Source organism: Cantharellus anzutake (genome assembly GCF_015039405.1).
Source record: "Cantharellus anzutake strain C23 chromosome Unknown EI90scaffold_30, whole genome shotgun sequence".
NCBI classification, from domain to species: domain Eukaryota; kingdom Fungi; phylum Basidiomycota; class Agaricomycetes; order Cantharellales; family Hydnaceae; genus Cantharellus; species Cantharellus anzutake.
In genome coordinates this window covers 494,491-513,432 of record NW_024066980.1, presented here as the reverse complement: position 1 = coordinate 513,432, position 18,942 = coordinate 494,491, and the positions used below count along the sequence as shown (strand labels likewise).

Here is an 18,942-nt window from a genome sequence, read left to right as displayed (position 1 = left end):
TCGTGATCGATGACTGACATTGGGCCCATCCTTATGGTCCCGACATTGACTTCCTCACCCTCTGAGTCAGGTGAGTATTGAGGTCCTTTGTATGGGTCCTCTACTTCGAAGCTTGATGCTTCGGAGTTACCAGAGTTGTTCTCTGGTTTCTCATCTGATGAGCCTTTCGACTCTTCATCCATTGAGGTCGCAATCTCCATGGCAGCTATGTGCCTTGGTTTTTCATCGCCCATTACATTGTGTCTTGGGCAATCTTTCGTTTGCCCTATTTTGCTGCATTTGCCGCAAATTGGAACTGACTTTTGGTCAGTTTTCCTCGAGTTTTTCGAGGATGTATCCTCTTTCCATCTGGGTTTCAGCTCTTCAGCCTTTTTTCCTGATGGGAGGACTCTACCGTGGCTCGTGGTTGCCGTGGTAGTTGTTTGGGTATAGTAACCTGATTTGTAGGCTGAGGACATCTTCAGCCCATCGATTATCTCGTCTACACGAGATATTGCTTTTAACATCTCCTCATTTGAGGAGAAGTCTGCTCTGATTCTATCATGAGCAATCATTTCCCTCTTCCATTCGAGGGGAATGTAGTTTAGGAACCTGGTGTTGAAGGATGCCTGGTCTGGCAGCGTCACCATCTGGGACACTGCTTTGGACAGTTCTAGGTAGAACTGTTTTAGGCCTTTTTCCACTTCGTATTTGACGTTGCAGTACTTCCTTGTCACGTTCAGTGGGGCAGAGGCTTTAATGAAAGTTCTCATCAATATTGTCATATCCATCCCCGGCCATCGACTTCCGGTCCCTCCGATCCCTCCGTTCTAACTCCGCTCCTCCCTCACCAACCTCGGAGTCCCCGTATTCCGCAAAACCTCTCGGTACCCCTCGATGGTCACCACCCCCTCATTTCAATTTATGCCTCCCTAAGTACGGAGCCCCGAAGACTTCCGGACAGCTCCGACGTCCGCTAGTGCACCCCCACCTCCGCTGGGCAATACACTCGCCTGCCCTGCAGAGCCCACCTTCGGGCCTATCCCTCCTTTCCGTTTCTGGGTTATCGCCTGCCTTTCCGCTAACCCCACAAACCGACTCGTCGGTAATATTCAGTCGGCTAATGGTTAAACCCCGTTAGCTCCGCTCCGTTCAGCTCCACCAATTGCGGAACCGTCTCCGCTGTAACCATATATATATCCCACTTGTACATAGGTTACGCCCCAGTAGTAAAATCAACTAGAGTTACCCCCCCTAGGTTCTAATTGCCAGTCAGTAAGTTAGGGCACGGACGTGTCACTAGGCACAGCACTCTTGGCAGAAGTCGCTGAGGCCGAAGCCCTCCGTTACGGAGACATTCCTTCATCTCGAATCTGGTCTCTGACAAATATGTTGAGAACTTCAAGGAACATGCCCTCGTCTCCTCTGAGGAGAGCTTCATCTCGGAGTCTAATTCTGAGGTCGAACGCGGGCCCCCCTAATCCACAAATCAAGCAGTCCAGGTGGATGTTAGACACTGGTCCGGGGTCGGCACCGAAGGTCGCCGATGCGGGCCACTATAGGCCGCGATGGCTGTGATGCCACGAACAAGGCCCGGGGGTAGGGCATTTGGCCTCAGCAACTCTAAAGGGAGTGCTGTGCCCCCTAGCTGTCTCTTGGCCCTCATTTCGGACTCACTGGGGTTGCCTTGTTGGGGTCAGGACTTAGGGGTCATGGTCACATCGATATTAGAGCTAAGGTACAATAAAGTATCATACAGGATATATATAGGAGGAAGAAATGAATGGAAGCGGACCCGGGCCGGAGGCCGAAGGGTCCGGAAGCAAACAAGAATAAGGAGCGGGGTTGGCCGCATAGCGGCCAGCAATGACTGAGGGTCAAAACAAACAATAACAGATAAATAAAGGAAAGAGCATAGGGCCGCGATAGCGGTGATGGTATCATAGCAGCGCTGGACTCGGAGTTGGGCCAGAGTCGGGCACGGGGATGATAGCGGCCCTGTAGGGGCCAAGTGGGCAGGGTAGGGGAGTCGCGCTGGGCACGGTGCCAGAGGCAGACTCAGGATGGGGAGGTTAGGGGAGTCAGCCAAGTGTAGGGGAGCCTAGGGGCAAGCGGGGAAGTGAGCAGGGAGTCCTCAGGGAGGATAGGGCTGAGGTTGGGGCTCGCGCTCACGCTCGCATAGCGGTAACGGGCTCGGGCAGCATTGGGATGGGCGGGGAACGGGCTGGAATGCACAGCCGTGACAGTATGCCATGCTCTCTGCCTTCATGTCCAAGTGAGGGTCCTCCGTGGCTCTCGATGCATGCATGATTATGGCTGTCCATCTTCCATAACCTAACCTCGCAGTCTATGTATATAACGGGTGTAAAATGAGACCTCCTCCTCGACCACCTCTAAGTATGGACCATGACAGAGAGAACCGAAACTTCATTGTACAGCAGCGACGCAGTTCTTTAGTCATATTGGTGGGTACAGTTGCCTCACAACGTCACAACCGCTATGAAGCACACATGTAGAACTGGACGAACAACATCGATGGTTGGCTGAGTTTCATCCAGCATGAACACGACGGAAGACCCCATCTTCACGTCTGTCTCCTGGTTCGTTGATTGCGCTTCACTCCCCTCCTCACGTCACATTCACAACATTGGTCCCACAGCGTCCCAGCAATTTGGATTTAGCATTAGAAATCTCTGAACCAAATGCCTTGATATGCATCACTCTTCACCTCGGACACTTTCAAGTTAACGACAAATTCCAAGTATGGATTATTAGGATGTTAGCGATTTACGCTAGCATTTTACGCTCAGTCAATCGTTGTTGAACTTATAGATTAGAACTAATTACCTAGCGTTTTACGCTAGGGCATATGAAGATACATGAGTGACAATACAAACATGCGGTAAAAGCGTAGTCTCACCTCAGTCAATCGTTGTTGAACTGAGGGAGACGAAAGTGAAAAATTCTTCACTGCTTTTATAAGCAGTCGCCTCAATGGCGCACTGACTTTGGTAGCAGGAATACCAAGAAAGGAAATAGAGCGCCGCTAGCTCAACATCACATTGTGAGTTGGCCACAGCGTACAAGAAAACCAAGATTTCAACATGGATTCCTATCCACTGTTGACTAAACAAGACATTTACCCGCCGTTCTCAGTCGAATGAAATTCCTTCTCCCTCCCCTTCCCTACCTCGCCTGCTTACGCCTCCCGACATGACCGAGCAAAACGAGAATGATTGAAATTGAGTGACATTCGGTATAACGTACTCACGGTTCAATATGAAAATCAAAGTGGATGGTGTGTGGCTCATTGTTTGGAACTGCCATCGGCGTCAAAATGAATGTACTGTACATGATTGTGACTGTGATAACGAGAGTTGACGCTGTACAAAATGAAACTCAGGCTTAGGATTGGTCTCCCACTTCAATTGGTGAAGAGTACAGTATTGTAATGCTCGCATTGTGACTTAGCAGTCGCCCTCCGGAAATTCGCAACCAGCCGAAGGCAGTTCAACTAGTATTAAGTAATAGCGTTGGGGTATGGTTGCGTCGGCACTTGCCCTTCCCCGTGCGGCAATTGACGAGAGACCGACAGCACAGTTGGCCTTTCTGCATCATATTTACGCAGTCATAGAAGCTGCAGTCCTACTTGGCCTGATTTGGTTCCAAGTATCAGCCTTAGGGGTTTGACTTGTCATGATCAAGGAGTTGCGACGAGGACTGGAACATCGCACCCACGCGAAAGGGTCAGTGCGTGCATCTAGCACACTCCCTTCGGATATTATACACGAAATTGTTCACTACCTCATCCCATGTCACTTGTATCCCGGGGATGATGGCTACACATCTTCTTTTCGTCAATTTGTGACGAGTTACATCCAGAAACGTGCCGCTTTGGCATCTCTCGCTCTCGTCTCCTGTAATTGGGTCGACCCTGTGATGCGTGGCCTCTATCGTAAAATCGCAATATTCATCTGCACCGAAGCATCCGTATATTCTCTCCGCGAATCACTAAAGTCCCATGGGAACCTCGTTCGAACCATCATTCTCGACTCTCGAACCCGTCATTTGAAGGACCGACCGTCTCTCATCGACAAGTTCCCCGATCAGCTGACTCGGTTCAATCAGAGGGCTATGCTGATAAATGAAATTATCGCATCATGTTCGCACCTGATAGGCTTGGAGAGTTTTGGCTGGTACGATGATGCCTTTGCCGAACTCGCCCAGTTCAATGACAATTTTGAGATTGTTGTCGCTCCTTCAACTTCCATGAAACATTTTACGTGGACGAGTGGGTGTTATTCACACGGGCTGCGCTGCGCTCTCCAGCACCTATCTCGGACATTAGAAACCTTGATTATCTATGAATGGGATCCAATCACTCCTATGTCCACATTCCGCCGGCTTTTTACTCCCATCTCGCGCCTCCCTTCTCTTCCACGACTTTCAGAAATTCGTCTTAAGAAAACCTCAGGCCCTGAATTGCTTCATATGCTTGAGCTTTTGAAATGTACAGAATGTGTCGGGGAAGATAAGAATGTTACTTCCCGTTTACGTGTGCTAGAAGTGCAGCGGCCACACTATTTAACGCCCAAGGATTTCTTATGGATGATACAAACAACCAAAGCGTTTTCCAATCTCAGGACGTTGATCCTCACCTGTCGTCCGGTCGGCTCAGACCAGTTCCCTATCACCAAAACATGGGAGTGGCATGACTATTCCGAACTCCCTTGTGCACTTTTCCAAAGCTCCCCACATTTAGAAGAGCTCTCGCTCCTCAGTCCAATTCCACTTTCTTCATTTTCCAAACCGCCTGAAACACTTCGCATATTGCGCACCCTGATTTGGCGGAGTTATTTTGGGCCGCGTGAATTCATGCGCTTCCTGAACTCTCCATCGAGTCGAAATCTGAAGCTTATCGAGCTACAGCACACCTCGAGGACGGCGATGGCGAAGTGGAAAGTTGAGATGGAAACTGTGTTGCAAGTCGGACGTCGTCTTGGGAAAGATATCATCATCCCGACTGAAATTTATCCTGAGCCCCAATTTAGACAACCTGGTGCAATAATCACCAGAATCACGCGGTATAGTCGCTCTGTATGTATTCCCGCAGTGGACAAATCTATCCAGAAACCCCGCAGAGAGCTGAATGTCGTCTTGGAACAGGTGTCGTTATACTAATTTACCCTCTAACTCATCCCGCGTCATAGCCAGACAACCTGCGGTGACAATAAAATACGAAATTTGGGCAAAAGTACCCGGATTAACATTTGGATCCCACGTACCGTGGGGTGCCCCGAACGAATGTTACGCACTAGGGCATGATCGAACTCGAAAACATCCTCTGGGCCTTACCCTGCCGCTTATTATGCTATCTTGCTTTGCCCTTCGCTGAGACCCAGTGCCCTGTTCCATTTCCTCCTCGTTCTCACCTTCCCTCCTGCCCACACCTGTGCCTCTTGTTTCATCCAATTGGTGGTACGAGCACCCATTTCCTCAAAGTACAGTCCCCCACCATGCCGGAGCACAGACCCACGTCCGGCGCTTCAGGGATGGCACAAGAGGACTCGAAGAGGATGGTGTTGGGATGCAAAGTCCGAGGGAGCTCCTGGAGTAAATGGCATTCCATCTGGGTGAGCAGAAAAGCATAGATCGAATCCCATAAATGGGCGGCGCCCGACCTGGCTGGGGGGTGGACATATGTTGGGCACTACTAAGCCCGGTGTCCTGCTCACTGGGTGATCGCTCAAGTTGCTTGAGGCAGGGGAGTCGAAGAACGGGATGTACGAGGGTTTCCCCAGCGGCCTGACGAGCTGAACGAAGTTGCATGTGACTCTCGATCTCATGGTGCCCAGTCGAACCAGTATTTGCGGGGCTAAGGCCTATTCAGTAAGTCGCGGCCCCGAATGCATTAGGGTTTTGGGTTCGGGCCTCGGAGGCAATTTCAGTGTCTCGGCATCTTCAAAGAGATCATCCATCGTATCTTGGGATCCTTCCATGTCGGGATCCTGCCGAGCCACACTCACATCGCTGTTGTGAGAGCGAACGGTGCGTGGCCATGCAAGCGAGTTTTTGACACACTTGTTCGTCAACTAAGTCACGAACGAGCACCCAAAGCCCGATTGCTGTGTTGTCCAGAAAATTTGGTGCGAATCCTTCGTCGACAAGAATCATATTTGCGTTCCCCCCCTCATCTTGTACAGGTAGATACAACCGTAATGTCGTATAACACGTCCGTGCAGCTTCTCTTCCAACAGGCTATCGATCATATATCGATAGAGTTGGTCTACCGCTTTCCTTGTTTAGCAGAAAGAGGCTTGTTTTTCATTTCTATCACCAAACAACTAAGGGCATCTGAATCGTCGTCGACGAGTTCTGCGTTGGTTACAACTGTAACGTCGGGCCGTAGAAGTTCGCGTTGATCCGCTTCTCATCTTCCAGGGTATACTGCGGCATCGGCCTGTATAAACTATCTTCCGGGAATGTGGCGTTCAGACCAGCATTGACCGGGGCCATAGAGTATCGTCTCATCAACTGGCCTCTCGATGCCGAAGCACCTAGAATGTTGCTTCCTTTGCCTCCCTAGAGCCCTAGGAAGGCGATTTCGATCCACAACAAGGAATCTTGGCTGGAGTATTTGATGAGAGCTGTGCTTTTGACGATCCGACAACCTCAAGATGACAGGCAACAAAATGTTGGAGGGGCTGGATTTCGACCACGAAGGGCTCGGATGTGTCCTATTTGAAGCCTGACTCCATGCTCGATCATCAAATCTGACGCATGCATATCATGGTACCGGACCATGTACCAGCAGCAGATTGAGGATTTTCTCTTTCACCTAGCAACATATGGCACCTTTCAGAAGCTACCTCTCCGTATAATTTCAAGGATCGAATGAACCCCCAGAGTTCTTCCTGATAAAACCCGAATCCTACACCTGACCCAGCGTCGAAGGTGCAGACAGGAAGCGAAAGAGGTGTCTAATATTACGAAGTCATAGAGGCTGGTCACCTGCCTAAGCTAGCTACGGCATACCACAAGTTTGCAGTGGCGAAGTGGAAAGCCGAGATGGAAGATCTGTTGCACGCCGGACGTCGTTCATGTCATTGCACCTGATGAATACTAACTATATCGTCACCCAAAAGGAGTACAAACATGTTCTGCCAGGATAAATCATTCTCCTGACATGTGTCGAAACAGGGAATCAATTTCATACCCTCCACACACACATGCAAGGGAAAGGCGTCCTCAAGGACATTCTTCATGTCGTGGTATAAAAAAAATGGAGTTATCTGCGCTGGATGCCATCGGAGAAGCACGGAGTGTTATAGCGTCGGCTCGGTTTCTCGACGGTGAACCAACTGGGGTGTTGAGTGAATGATGATGTTGAATGTTCGAAAGTGAAGGTCAAAGCGCGTAGAGCGCGGCGATCGAAAGGAGAATAAAAAGAAAACAACGATTCTGACCAGTGGCCCGAGTCACGTTAAGCGCCGGTAATCGCCCTCGATTCTCCAACAGGAGGGAAATGATTACAGAAGCTGAAATATGGCTAACATCCTATAACTATGGCTCCATAGGGGCCACCGTGACTGCACGTATTTAAGAGGTCGGATGTGGAATACCTAAGAATCGGCGCCACTCACTCGGACTCCTTTCCCGCGAAGATGTTGGGCACCGCACCGGTAGAGCAGTTCTGATTAGTGTTATCCTGCCCTTTACAAGCGTACCAATCCCCAAAGGCTGTCCCCGTGGTGACGATGTGCTTCTCTCCTGAGGAATGGTGATATCCCATGGAGCGGTACGGGAGGGTAGGGATTGGATCCTTTTTACTGAAGGGAAAAAAGAAAAATTGTCAGTTAATCTCTGTGACGAGAGTAAGCTGGATAAGGGGGCAAGTTCACTTGGTAATGCGAGCAAGGTTAGTGACATGGGCGTCAACGTAGTCGGCGAAGGCTTGATTACCGACGCGTGGCATTCCAAAAGTGTTAGTGTAGAATACTGTATCAGGAGGGAGGTGAAGCGGGAGGTAGACAGCGTCAAGAAGCGCAATGGCTCCTCCTAACGGGAACTTCAGCCTTTAGTCCAGTAAATATCCCAGCATCAGCAATCCGTTCAAACTCACCAAGTGAATGCCCCATGATATAGACCGTCTTCGATCCAGTAGCTTTCATGGCAATGTTCACCGCCACTAGTACCCCAGGGGCCGAGCGCGAATGTGTACCAAGGAATCCACTATGTGCTTCAACTGAGGAAGGGAGGCCGGGAAAGAGCTTGGGGTTGGGCCTCTCGAGAATGATATCCAAATCGAGTAAATCAGCTTCGAGCTCAGACGGGTTCGTTCCCTGATGACCGACGACGATAGCTCCAAGATGGTTCGCGTCATAACCGACATACCCTGCTCCGCGCGTGTGAGAGCTGGATCGATATCACTAGGCTAAACACAGAAAAACACACAATATTGTGTATCAGAGCCATCTCCGCCAGTCCCATAGATCTTTACGCCAAGTAATGCATCGCACTTCCCTAGCACCGTGGCAAGGAATCAAGCATGAAAAGGATGAGCCATCCGCAATGGTTTTTTTCGCACCTCCACAAGACCAGGAAGCAACCATAGTAGGTGTACAATACGCGACCGATGCAAATTGGGCGGGAATAGCGTATGAGAGCTCCTGAGAGGAGGCCATGGGATTTACAACAGTAGATCTAAAGTCCAACCTGATGGGGAATGTCTCGACGCCAGAGGTCATCGCAGCAAGTCCAAGGAAGACTGGAGCGATGAACATGTTGGAAGTTACAGCCCGACGCCACTGGCGGTCCTAGGACCGTACATTCGCGCTTTGAGAGCTTTGGGAAGGAGGCACTTTTAGGGCAATCGACGGAGAACATAATGTCGCTTTGGCCCTTTGTTTTCACGCTTTGGCTACCGCACGCGTTTCACTTCAGTGGCGTAGAACTGACATTAAATGTATATAAGGACAGGACTTGCACTGAGAGCCGATACATCACAATAGACGTATCGCGCTTCTCAGTTTAACAGGTTATCAGCCCAGCTCTACTCCACCGCTTCGGAAAGTCAACCAAAGACGCCTGGCACTGTTGAACTACTTGTTCTGATTCGCCGTACCTTACTTGTTCTGGACTAGCCCCGAGGAACACACTATGACCCTGAAAGACTCAACCATCGATAAGGCTGTCTTTGCTATCGCTAAGTTGAAAGGTCGCGACGACTGGAATAGATGGTCCACCAATCTCCGCTTCGCCATGGGTTATACCTGGGGATATCTAGATGGAAGCCTAGTTGAACCATCCGATAAGACAACGACTGAACATGCACAATGGATTGAAGGGGAAAGCAATACTCGCCGAAGGCTGTGGCTCTCCCTCAGTGACCCGGTCCAAGACAACGTCTTCCGTCATGCCCAGAGCACCGCTGCAACCTTGTTCCAAGCCTTGAAGGGTGTTTACCAACACACTGGAGCTTCTGCCGAATACTACGCAAGGACGAAGTACTATGAGGCCAAGATCAGCGATTATGAATCTATTTCGGATTTCTTATCCGGCCTCATGAACCTCGCCCATGAAGTAAACAAACACATACCTGGTGACCGAGGACGCATCGAAGACCGTATGATCGCCATGCAACTCATTCACTGCCTCCCATCCTGCATGAGCACCTTGCAGACCATGCTTGTCCAGAATGCCCCAGCAGCGACCAGCGACATGGATTGGGATCTTGACAAGCTGAGGAGGGAAATAGAGACTGAAGAACTCCGTGCCCGAGTAAACGGAATGGACCTTGGAACAAAAGTCGGACCCACACATACTCCGAAGGCACTCGCCGCAGAAGAAAACATGAAGGGAAGAAGGAATGACCCTACTTGGGTAACGCGCCAAACGTGTTGGAAGTGTGGAAAGATGGGCCATCTCCGAACAAAATGCACAGCGACAGAAGCTGAAAAAGAAGCGTATCAGCAGAAGAAAGCTGCTGAGAAGGAGAACGCAAACGCAACTGAGGAGGCAAAGGCTTTGTGTGCAGAAAGCGTTGCGAATGCTGCGTCAATCACCGATGCGCCAAAGCCCTGGATCGTGGACTCAGGGTGCAGTAACCATTTCTGTCCAAACAAGGACGACTTCATAGAATACACACCTTTTGACCCCCCACGCCAAATCGCTCTTGGGAATGACAGTCGCGTCCCCTCCTTGGGTGAAGGAACCGTCTTGATCGGCTGCGTCGCTAGAGGGAAGCGTGTCACCTGTCGGATCCAGAACGTACAGTACGTACCCAGCCTCAAGTATGGTCTCCTGTCTTGCAGGATCCTGATTCGCCGAGGAGTCCGGATTACGTTCGGTTCCGATGATGTCTGCAGAATCGAGGGAGCAGATGGGAAATTAGTTGCTGAGTCACTAAAAGAGTTCGCACCCATGTTCTACCTGAATCACCCATCCTCGCAGCTGACATCTACCATGACTGGGAGGGCAAACCCGGCTGTGGAAGCCCCCATCCCCTCTTTCGATCTTCTCCACAAACGTCTAGCCCACCCTGGTAAGGATGCGTTGAATGAGATGATAAAGAATGGGTCAGTTCTGGGAATGGAGAATGTTCGGGATGACTCGAAGGGTTTTGATTGCGAAGCGTGCATTAGGGGGAAGATGACGAGAGGTCCTTTCGGGAGGGGACATGAGATAGCTGACAAGAGGCTGGGGCGAGTACACTCCGATGTCTGCGGACCTATGGAGGTGACGTCACTTGGAAAAAGCCGATACTTCTGCACACTCGTGGATGACAAGACGAGCTTCACCTGGTTCTATTCATGCTCACTTAAATCAGATTTCACGGCGTGGTTCATCAAAATGGACACATACTTTGCGAATCAGTACGGGACCCACGTCAAGATCTTGAGGACGGATAGGGGGGGGGAATACCTGAACTCCATCCTGGGGACGTATTGTAAAGACAAAGGTATTGACATGGAGCAGACGGTCCCGCACACGCCTGAGCAGAACGGAGTGGCTGAGCGAGCTAATCGGAAGATCTTGGACAAAGGACGAACCTTACTGAAGGATGCTGGGGCTCCGGACTTTCTATGGGCCGACGCTTTCGCCACAGCCGTCTACGCCATGAACCGGACCATTGACACTCACTCAAATGCGACGACGCCTTTTGAACGATTTCACGGAAGGAAGCCGAATGTCGCGCACATGAGGGTATGGTTCGCTGACATATTTGTTCACCAGCCGAAGGATTTGGGAGCGCAGAAATTGGGGGAGAGGGGGCGGCCGGCAAAGTTTCTAGGGTACCCAGAGAGTTCTTCCGGATACAAGGCGTACGATGAACGGACTCACAAAGTCGAAATTGTTCGCGCGCCCATTTTTCGGGAAGAAGCGAGGATCCAGCCACGTGCCGTTTTCGAGTCAAGGGCACATGATGACCCCGGTGACGAGTCAGATGATTCGGATCACCTGACAGAGGCGGCAACCCCCGGACCCACGCCTGTAAGTCCACCTCGTGATCCTCTCACCGAAAGTCCATCAGATCAGTCCCCCACACCTCCCACCGTGCCCACTGCTGCCACCCAGCCCGTTGCTCGACCACAGAGGGAACGACGTCCACCTCATCGCTTTGATCCATCAGACTATGGCGCACATGGCCGACGCAGGGACGAGATCGCGAACGTATATGAAGATTTTCTGAACGAGGTACCGATTGCAGCGACCGTCACCACGGAAGATGTCCTGGACATTGTATTGGATGAGGCCCACCTGGCAAACCCCATACTGACTGAGGACACCGATCTACCAGATGCTCCAACCTTGCGAGAGGCCTTGGCTGGGCCCGAGCGGGAACAATGGCATGCCGCCGTACTAGAGGAGCTCGCTGCCATCCGGGACGCTGGCACCTGGGACCTTGTTGACCCATCCTCGAGCATCCGTAACGTCATTGGCTGTCGATTTGTACTCAACAAGAAGCGTGGTGCTGATGGAAAAGTGACCCGTTTTAAGGCCCGCCTAGTTGCTCAAGGTTTTGGTCAACGGGAGGGAATTGATTACTCGGAGACGTTTGCTCCCGTTGTAAAATCGGCCTCTCTACGTGTTTTTCTCGCCATATGCGCTCGCCACGGTTGGAAAGTCCGCCAGATGGATATCAAATCGGCATATCTCAATGGGGTACTCTCGGAGGACATTTACATGCGTCAGCCAAAGGGATACGAGGAAAAGGGGAGGGAACAGATGATTGCGAAGCTTAAGAAGGGGCTCTATGGATTAAAGCAAGCTGGACGGGAGTGGTACGCAACCTTACATGACTTCCTGATTCAACTTGGTTTTCGCCGAACACATGCTGACCACTCGGTCTTCGTATTCAAACGAGGACGATCCATCGTAATCATTCCCGTCTACGTTGATGACAAACTTCTTGCTGGGAACGACGAAAAACTGCTTGCATCTATCCAAGACACCATCGGGGACCGTTTTAAAGTTTCCAGCAAAGGAGAAGCATCGTGGATCCTAGGGATCCGAGTTTGCCAAGACATATCAGCCGGCATGCTATCAATAGACCAGTCACAGTATATCAAGGATATCCTTGCTCGCTTCAACATGACAGACTGCACGCCATGTGTCACACCGTTACCCACTGGGATACACTACAAACCAGCATCAACAGAAGAACATTCGAAAGTTTCCTCGTACCCCTTCCTCGAAGCTATTGGTTCTCTCATGTATGCCGCTCTAGGAACTCGCCCGGATATCTGCGCGTCTGTAAGAGCGCTGGCACCATTCGCATCGACTTTCGGACAGGAACACATCGAGGGACTCAAGCACATAATGAAGTATCTCGCAGGGACTATGAACCGAGGGATAGTATACACAACCGGGGGAGAAGACCTCATAGGTTATACTGACGCAGATTGGGCGAACGACGTAGTAAACAGGAAGTCGGTATCCGGATACGCCTTCCTCTTGTCTGGGGGGGTGATTTCGTGGATGTCAAAGCAGCAAGTAGGTGTGGCAGGATCCTCGACGCATGCAGAGTACGTTGCAGCGGCCGAAGCAGCCAAGGAAGCGATCTGGCTCCGACGGCTCCTGGAGGAATTGCACGAAGGAACATCCAGTCCGACCACGCTACACATCGATAATCGAGCTGCGAATCTACTCGCCCGAAACCCCGTCAATCACGCTGCGACCAAGAGCATCGATGTCAGGTACCACTTCATACGGGAATGTATCGCGGACGGAACGATTGACCTGAAACTCATTGGGACGAACGATATGGCGGCCGACATACTCACGAAGTCCTTAGCCAAGGTAAAGCACGATCGCTTCTGCCTAATGCTGGGGATGGAGTTTGTGGCCTAGATGGATACGTGGACGTTGGGCTGTGGGGGAGTGTTGGAAGTTACAGCCCGACGCCACTGGCGGTCCTAGGACCGTACATTCGCGCTTTGAGAGCTTTGGGAAGGAGGCACTTTTAGGGCAATCGACGGAGAACATAATGTCGCTTTGGCCCTTTGTTTTCACGCTTTGGCTACCGCACGCGTTTCACTTCAGTGGCGTAGAACTGACATTAAATGTATATAAGGACAGGACTTGCACTGAGAGCCGATACATCACAATAGACGTATCGCGCTTCTCAGGTAAGTCCACCCATCACTACGTACATACATCACAATAGACGTATCGCGCTTCTCAGTTTAACAGAACATTATGACGATAAGATCACGATCCAAGGAAGGAGGGCGCTACTGAGACAGTTCAGTGTGAGGTGCATCGAAGCTTATATATGCATGAGTATTCCCGCTATTCTGTGACCCCCTTCCTCTAAAATTTGCAAAGTAAATTTTTCTCACGGGCCTTCGAGTTTACATCTTCCTCCGACAAGCGCGCTGCCCTTTACTCACACTATCCATCATTTGCTTCGTCCCCCTTTAGTACACCATGGAAGGGTATATCTCCGCATAGCATGTGCATGAATCCCTTGCAGATCGCAGGGTTCGACGTCAAGTCACCCAAACTCCAACCCCACGCACCAAGTAATTCACCCAAACGAGGGAATCCCGTTCTGGGTGTGTGTGGCAGATCTTTTTTTAAAAAAACATGGCAATAAGTAACCTCTCGTTTTACGTATGTTAGAGGCGGAGGCGGTGGGACGATCATACTAATGCACTGGTCAATACTCAAGGACTACCTATAGATGATGTAAAACCATTTCACATCTTAACACACTCTTTATAAATTCGTTCAGACTGCTTACAGCAAGGTGCAAAAAACAAAAAACGGCGCGCGCGATTTAAGGGCCAGGATGATCATGTGATCATCCCTCTTTAGGAAATGACAGCCGATCATAATTTATTTGCTGCCATTTTTTGGCGGTATTATTCTGGACTGCGCATTGAGCGCACGCATCTGTTATTTACGAATTACTGGGTATCTGACGCACATTGAGCTACGGCATTACCTCAACATCTGCGATGGTCATGTGGGAAGCCGAGATGGTGCATGCCAGACGTTGTTTAGGGACAAATATACTCCAGACATCCTGATCCGATAACAAACAAAAAACAGTTATTAGAGACACAGTACTCCATTGCTATCCATACTGTCCCTGAATTGTATCTGATAACTACACGAATAGCATGGTAAAAAAATAGTGTCCGCCCCGAATGGCGATAGAAGCCGCTGGAGAAGGGGGGGGAACGATCCTGGAAGACAAACGTGCCTAGCATTCTATAAGGATGGCTCCGTAAGGGCCCTTATGACTACGTATATTTAAGAACTCTGATGTGCCAGTATACCCAAGAATTGCCACTCACTCAGAAATATCTCCTTCCAAGATATTGGGCACCGCTCCCGTAGCGCAGTCGTCGCTAGTGTTGTCCTGACCTTCGCAAGCGTACCAATCTCCAGAAGCTGTCCCCGTGGTGACGATATGCTTCTCTCCTGAGGCGTGATGGAATCCCAAGAAGCGGCCCGGAATGATAGGGGCCAAATCCTTTTTACTGATGGGAAATATTGTCAGTTCATCCCTGTGGCGAGAGCAAGGGATAAGGGACAAGTTCACTTTGTAATGCGAGCAAGGCTAGTGACATGGGCGTCAACGTAGTCGGCGAAGGCTTGATTACCAACGCGTGGCATTCCAAAGGTGTTGGTGTGGAATACTGTATCAGGAGGGAGGTGAAGGGGGAGGTAAATAGCATCAAGGAGCGCGATGGCCCCTCCTGAAGGGAATCAGTTTGAACAACTTCCAAGTCAGCACATATCCTGGCATCTTCAACTCACCAAGCGAATGCCCAACGAGGTGGATCGTTTTCGAGCCGGTAGCCCTTATAGCAGCCTGTACCGCCGCCAGTACTCCTGGAGCTGAGCGGGAATGTGTGCCGAGGAACCCATTATGTGCACGAACTGAGGCAGGGACACCGGGAAAGAGCGTAGGGTTGAGGTTCTCGAGGAAGAAATCCGCATCGACTAAATCAGCTTTGAGCTTGGATGCGTCCGTTCCTTGGTGGCCGACGACGATAGCTCCAAGATGATTTGGGTCATAACCCACATACCCTGTTCCAGGCGCGTAAGGAGAGTTTGGTATCACAAGGCTAATATAAAAATCTAACAATATTGGGTATCGGCCCCATTGCCCCCAGTCCCGTAGATCTCTACGCCAGGTAAAGCATTGCAGTTTCCTAGAATGCCAGAATCATCAAGCACGAAACTTAAAAAAAGGTGAGCCGCGACGATTTACGCACCTCCACAAGACCAGGAAGCAATCTGAGCAGGCGTGCAATATGCGGCGGAGGCAAACAGGGCCGGAACAGCGTATGAGAGTTCCTGAGAGGAGGTCATGGGGGTCACAACGGTGGATCTAGAGTCCAACCTGATGGGAGATGCTTCGACGACAAAGGTCATCGCAGCAAGTCCCAAGAAGACTGGAGCAATAAGCATCATGACGGCAAGATTACAGTCTAAGCAAAAAGGGCGCTATTAAGACTGATACTAGCCAGTGCGAAGGTGCATCGAAGCCATACGAATGCATATATAGCTTTCGCGTTGAATCTTCCAACGTAAACCGCTCCTCTATCTTGGGATCGGAAAGGGGGAGGGTGTATCCCCCCTGATACTGATAGACCAATTCCCCTGTTCATTTGCCGTCAAGAGCTGCCCCCATTTCAAGTCTTTCGTCGTCGCGAGTGAAAGGAGTACAAACATCTTCCGTCAGGACAAATCATTCCCCTGACATGTGTTTACTTCGGAACCACTTCATCAAATCAGGGGATCAATTTCATATGCAAGGGAAAGACTTCAAGCCAAAAGTTGGTTCATTCTCCATTGGAAAAAAAAAAAAGCAGACGCACAGTTCTGCCTTTAGGATCTTCCTTGGGATTGTTATAATAAGGCAATAACAAGCTAATTGCGGTGTGGTCGATCTTTAGAACCCATTCATCGATATCTCATTATAATAGCGCAGAGATTGACCGAAACAAACAGAACTGGCGCTCGTTCAGAAGAATGCCCTAGACGACCTGGGCCTGAAGATCACTCATTCCGCGTGGCGTTTGAGGCGTATGCACATGTGTAGTTAGTTTGTTATCCTGAGTATCTTAGGATCAAGTTAGGCATTGTAACATCCGGGTATCCTGGCGATAGTGTGTAACGGAGCCCACGTCTAGCTGTTGGCGTTTGGTCAGAGTGTTTGTTACGCAAACACTTTGCTCCCTGTCACATGAGCGTGACACGCACAGGAATAATATTGTGACAGGCTTTTCACCAACCGACTTCAGTGCTGGGTACTTATGGCGTCTGCATTCATGCAATGGGCTAGGAGCCCGGCGGCCAAGGAGTACTTTTTAAGTGAGTTTTTGTCCTCTCCCTTTACCTTCTCAGTGATCTTGTCTTCCTTTACTCACCCCAACGCCCTTGTTGACCAGGTACACATTTTTGGGGACCTGTATGTTCAACATTTTAGGGTTAGAATGGGATTGCCTACTATCTCTTCCACCCCCGTTTTTTCTTTTGGCGCAGTTAGCGAACTGGGGTCTACCGTTGGCTGCCATTGCCGATCTTAAGAAAGATGAGGAAATAATATCAGGGTCAATGACCACCGCCATGACCTTCTACTCGTAAGTGCCCTTAAGACAAGAAGGTCTATATTCGTTTCCCTTAGCTGACTTTTTCAAATGCTGTGATCGTGTCGTTGTCCACAGGTTGACATTCATGCGCTTTGGTCCGTTGGCAGGCCGCTATCTCTCCAATGTCCCATTATTGTGTTAATACTTTTCTCTTGCTCAGCTTGGCGCGTGCAACCGCGGAACTATCTTCTCCTCGCTTGTCATTCAACGAACGCTACAGCCCAGTCCATTCAAGGCATTCGATTCATAAATTACTGGTATAACGGTGGGCGAGAAGCCAAGCTCGCGAAGGCTGGTGAAGCTCCTAGTGACGCTGAAGTAGCGGTCGATTCTGCCAAAGTTAAGGTCGAAGAAAAGGCAGTAGGGGCTGCCAAGAAATAGACCTTGTCACTTGCACTGCTAGATCTTTATGTATGATTCACAACTTTTCTAATTTTCACCCCACCAAACGCATAGGAAATCGTTCTGATTCACGAAGGCACAACAACGACTATGTGCTCGACAGACTGCGCCAGGGAGATAAAGGGATATAATTGAGCAAGGAAGGTACTTCGTATGTCGCTTGCACAATTTGGGTTTGCACGCAACACATGGTAAGAAAGAGAAGAGAGGACAAAAAGCGTTAACGAGTGTTGGGCAAAGGGATACAGGAAAATTTCACCAGCACAAGCGGGATTCATGAGAAATTGAGCATAACAATATAAGAGAGGGGGAGGGCGGGAAAAATACGCTGTACTTAATCTTCTTCCTCTTCTTCCATGACATTATGAAGAGGAGCTCCGTGAATATACCGACCTGGACTTGGCATCCTTGGAATAAGGTCAACAGCTGGTGGAGGTTCGAGGGGGTTGTCTTCCTCTAGGTCAACTTCGTCCTCAGCAAGAGTGTGCAGAGGGGCAGTGGTGCGAGAAGCTACCTGTTGAGAAGCAAGAGGGTCTGGAAGTGGAGGTTGACGGACAGGTGACTGGGTTTGTGAAGGGCTTTGAGTCGATTTGATGACGCTGACTGGAATGCCAGAGGAGCGAAGGCGGGGGGTGGGGGATTCAATATGGCTCTGGCGGAGGATCGGTTCGGGGGGTAAGGCAGGGTCTGGTATTGCAGGGAGTTGGCGAATTGGAAGACGAGATGGGCGCGGAGACTGGGAGGCGGCAACATCATCATCCTTCTGTTGATACATTTGAATCAGGGAGGTGATACCGTTCCCAGTGGTTTTTGGCTGTTGGGGAACAGGGGAAATGAGGCCAGGAGCCTCACTTTCCAGGATCGGTTTACGTGGTGGACGTGGTGAAGGTATTGAAATCCTCACCGGGGCTTGCGGAATCAGACTATCTCCCTGTACTCTAGGAGGTTGAGGAAATTCCACCTCTTCGGGTGTCCGGCTGGAGCTGGTATCATCGTTTTCTTGGAGGTCTCTGTATCCCTCTATGCCAATCTCGCGATAGCGAGAGAATGTCTCCCGGTAATTGGGATCCTGCTCAGATGGGGCCGAAACAATGGAAGCTATAGTTGGAGATTGGACGCGGACATCAGGAGCATCTGTAGGAATGCTCATCTTCGATTCTTCCTGCGAGGAGCGATTACTCGGGTTGCGAAGCTCTTCGAGACGTTGGGCGAAATCGCCTGGGCCCATCTCCTCCGAAAAGCGCAAGTTACCACCAGTTTCCATGATCCTCTGAATCTCAGCTCTAGCCTTTTCGGGATCCGACAGAGATCGCATTTGTCGTGTTCGAACCCCAGGGCCATTAGGGCTCACTGCCCTCCCTCCTGCTTCCAGAACTAAGATATCGACCCAAGCGTCATCCTTGCTTCCTCTTCGACGATGACCTTGATCGGACTTTGGGGGAAGCTC

The 18,942-nt window shown here is 50.3% G+C and overlaps 5 protein-coding genes across 5 annotated transcripts; 2 read left to right on the top strand and 3 right to left on the bottom strand.

Annotated features, from left to right (window-relative positions):
• The first annotated feature begins 3,792 nt into the window (after positions 1-3,792).
• Positions 3,793-5,415, top strand: EI90DRAFT_3061834 (uncharacterized protein). Its single transcript, XM_039060592.1, has 3 exons — positions 3,793-5,076; positions 5,146-5,216; positions 5,355-5,415. The coding sequence occupies exons 1-2, from the start codon at positions 3,919-3,921 to the stop codon at positions 5,158-5,160; spliced, it is 1,173 nt and encodes a 390-aa protein (XP_038915093.1). The 5' UTR covers positions 3,793-3,918; the 3' UTR covers positions 5,161-5,216; positions 5,355-5,415.
• A 2,113-nt stretch (positions 5,416-7,528) lies between these two features.
• EI90DRAFT_2923531 (lipase) lies at positions 7,529-8,663 on the bottom strand (the record flags this gene model as incomplete). Its single annotated transcript, XM_039054819.1, has 6 exons — positions 7,529-7,568; positions 7,623-7,808; positions 7,881-8,037; positions 8,102-8,374; positions 8,434-8,502; positions 8,567-8,663. 6 exons carry the CDS (start codon positions 8,661-8,663, stop codon positions 7,529-7,531), a joined length of 822 nt encoding a protein of 273 aa, XP_038915092.1.
• A 6,029-nt stretch (positions 8,664-14,692) lies between these two features.
• Positions 14,693-15,873, bottom strand: EI90DRAFT_2923778 (lipase; the record flags this gene model as incomplete). The annotated part of the gene is made up of 6 exons (XM_039054824.1): positions 14,693-14,732; positions 14,787-14,972; positions 15,035-15,191; positions 15,253-15,525; positions 15,582-15,650; positions 15,714-15,873. The coding sequence occupies 6 exons, from the start codon at positions 15,871-15,873 to the stop codon at positions 14,693-14,695; spliced, it is 885 nt and encodes a 294-aa protein (XP_038915091.1).
• Positions 15,874-16,757: 884 nt separating this feature from the next.
• On the top strand, positions 16,758-17,474 carry EI90DRAFT_3017075 (uncharacterized protein; the record flags this gene model as incomplete). The annotated part of the gene is made up of 5 exons (XM_039057069.1): positions 16,758-16,815; positions 16,893-16,912; positions 16,987-17,084; positions 17,169-17,188; positions 17,254-17,474. 5 exons carry the CDS (start codon positions 16,758-16,760, stop codon positions 17,472-17,474), a joined length of 417 nt encoding a protein of 138 aa, XP_038915090.1.
• Positions 17,434-18,347, bottom strand: EI90DRAFT_3061823 (uncharacterized protein). The gene has a single exon (XM_039060591.1). The coding sequence runs from the start codon at positions 18,268-18,270 to the stop codon at positions 17,830-17,832; it is 441 nt and encodes a 146-aa protein (XP_038915089.1). The 5' UTR covers positions 18,271-18,347; the 3' UTR covers positions 17,434-17,829.
• Positions 18,348-18,942: the final 595 nt, after the last annotated feature.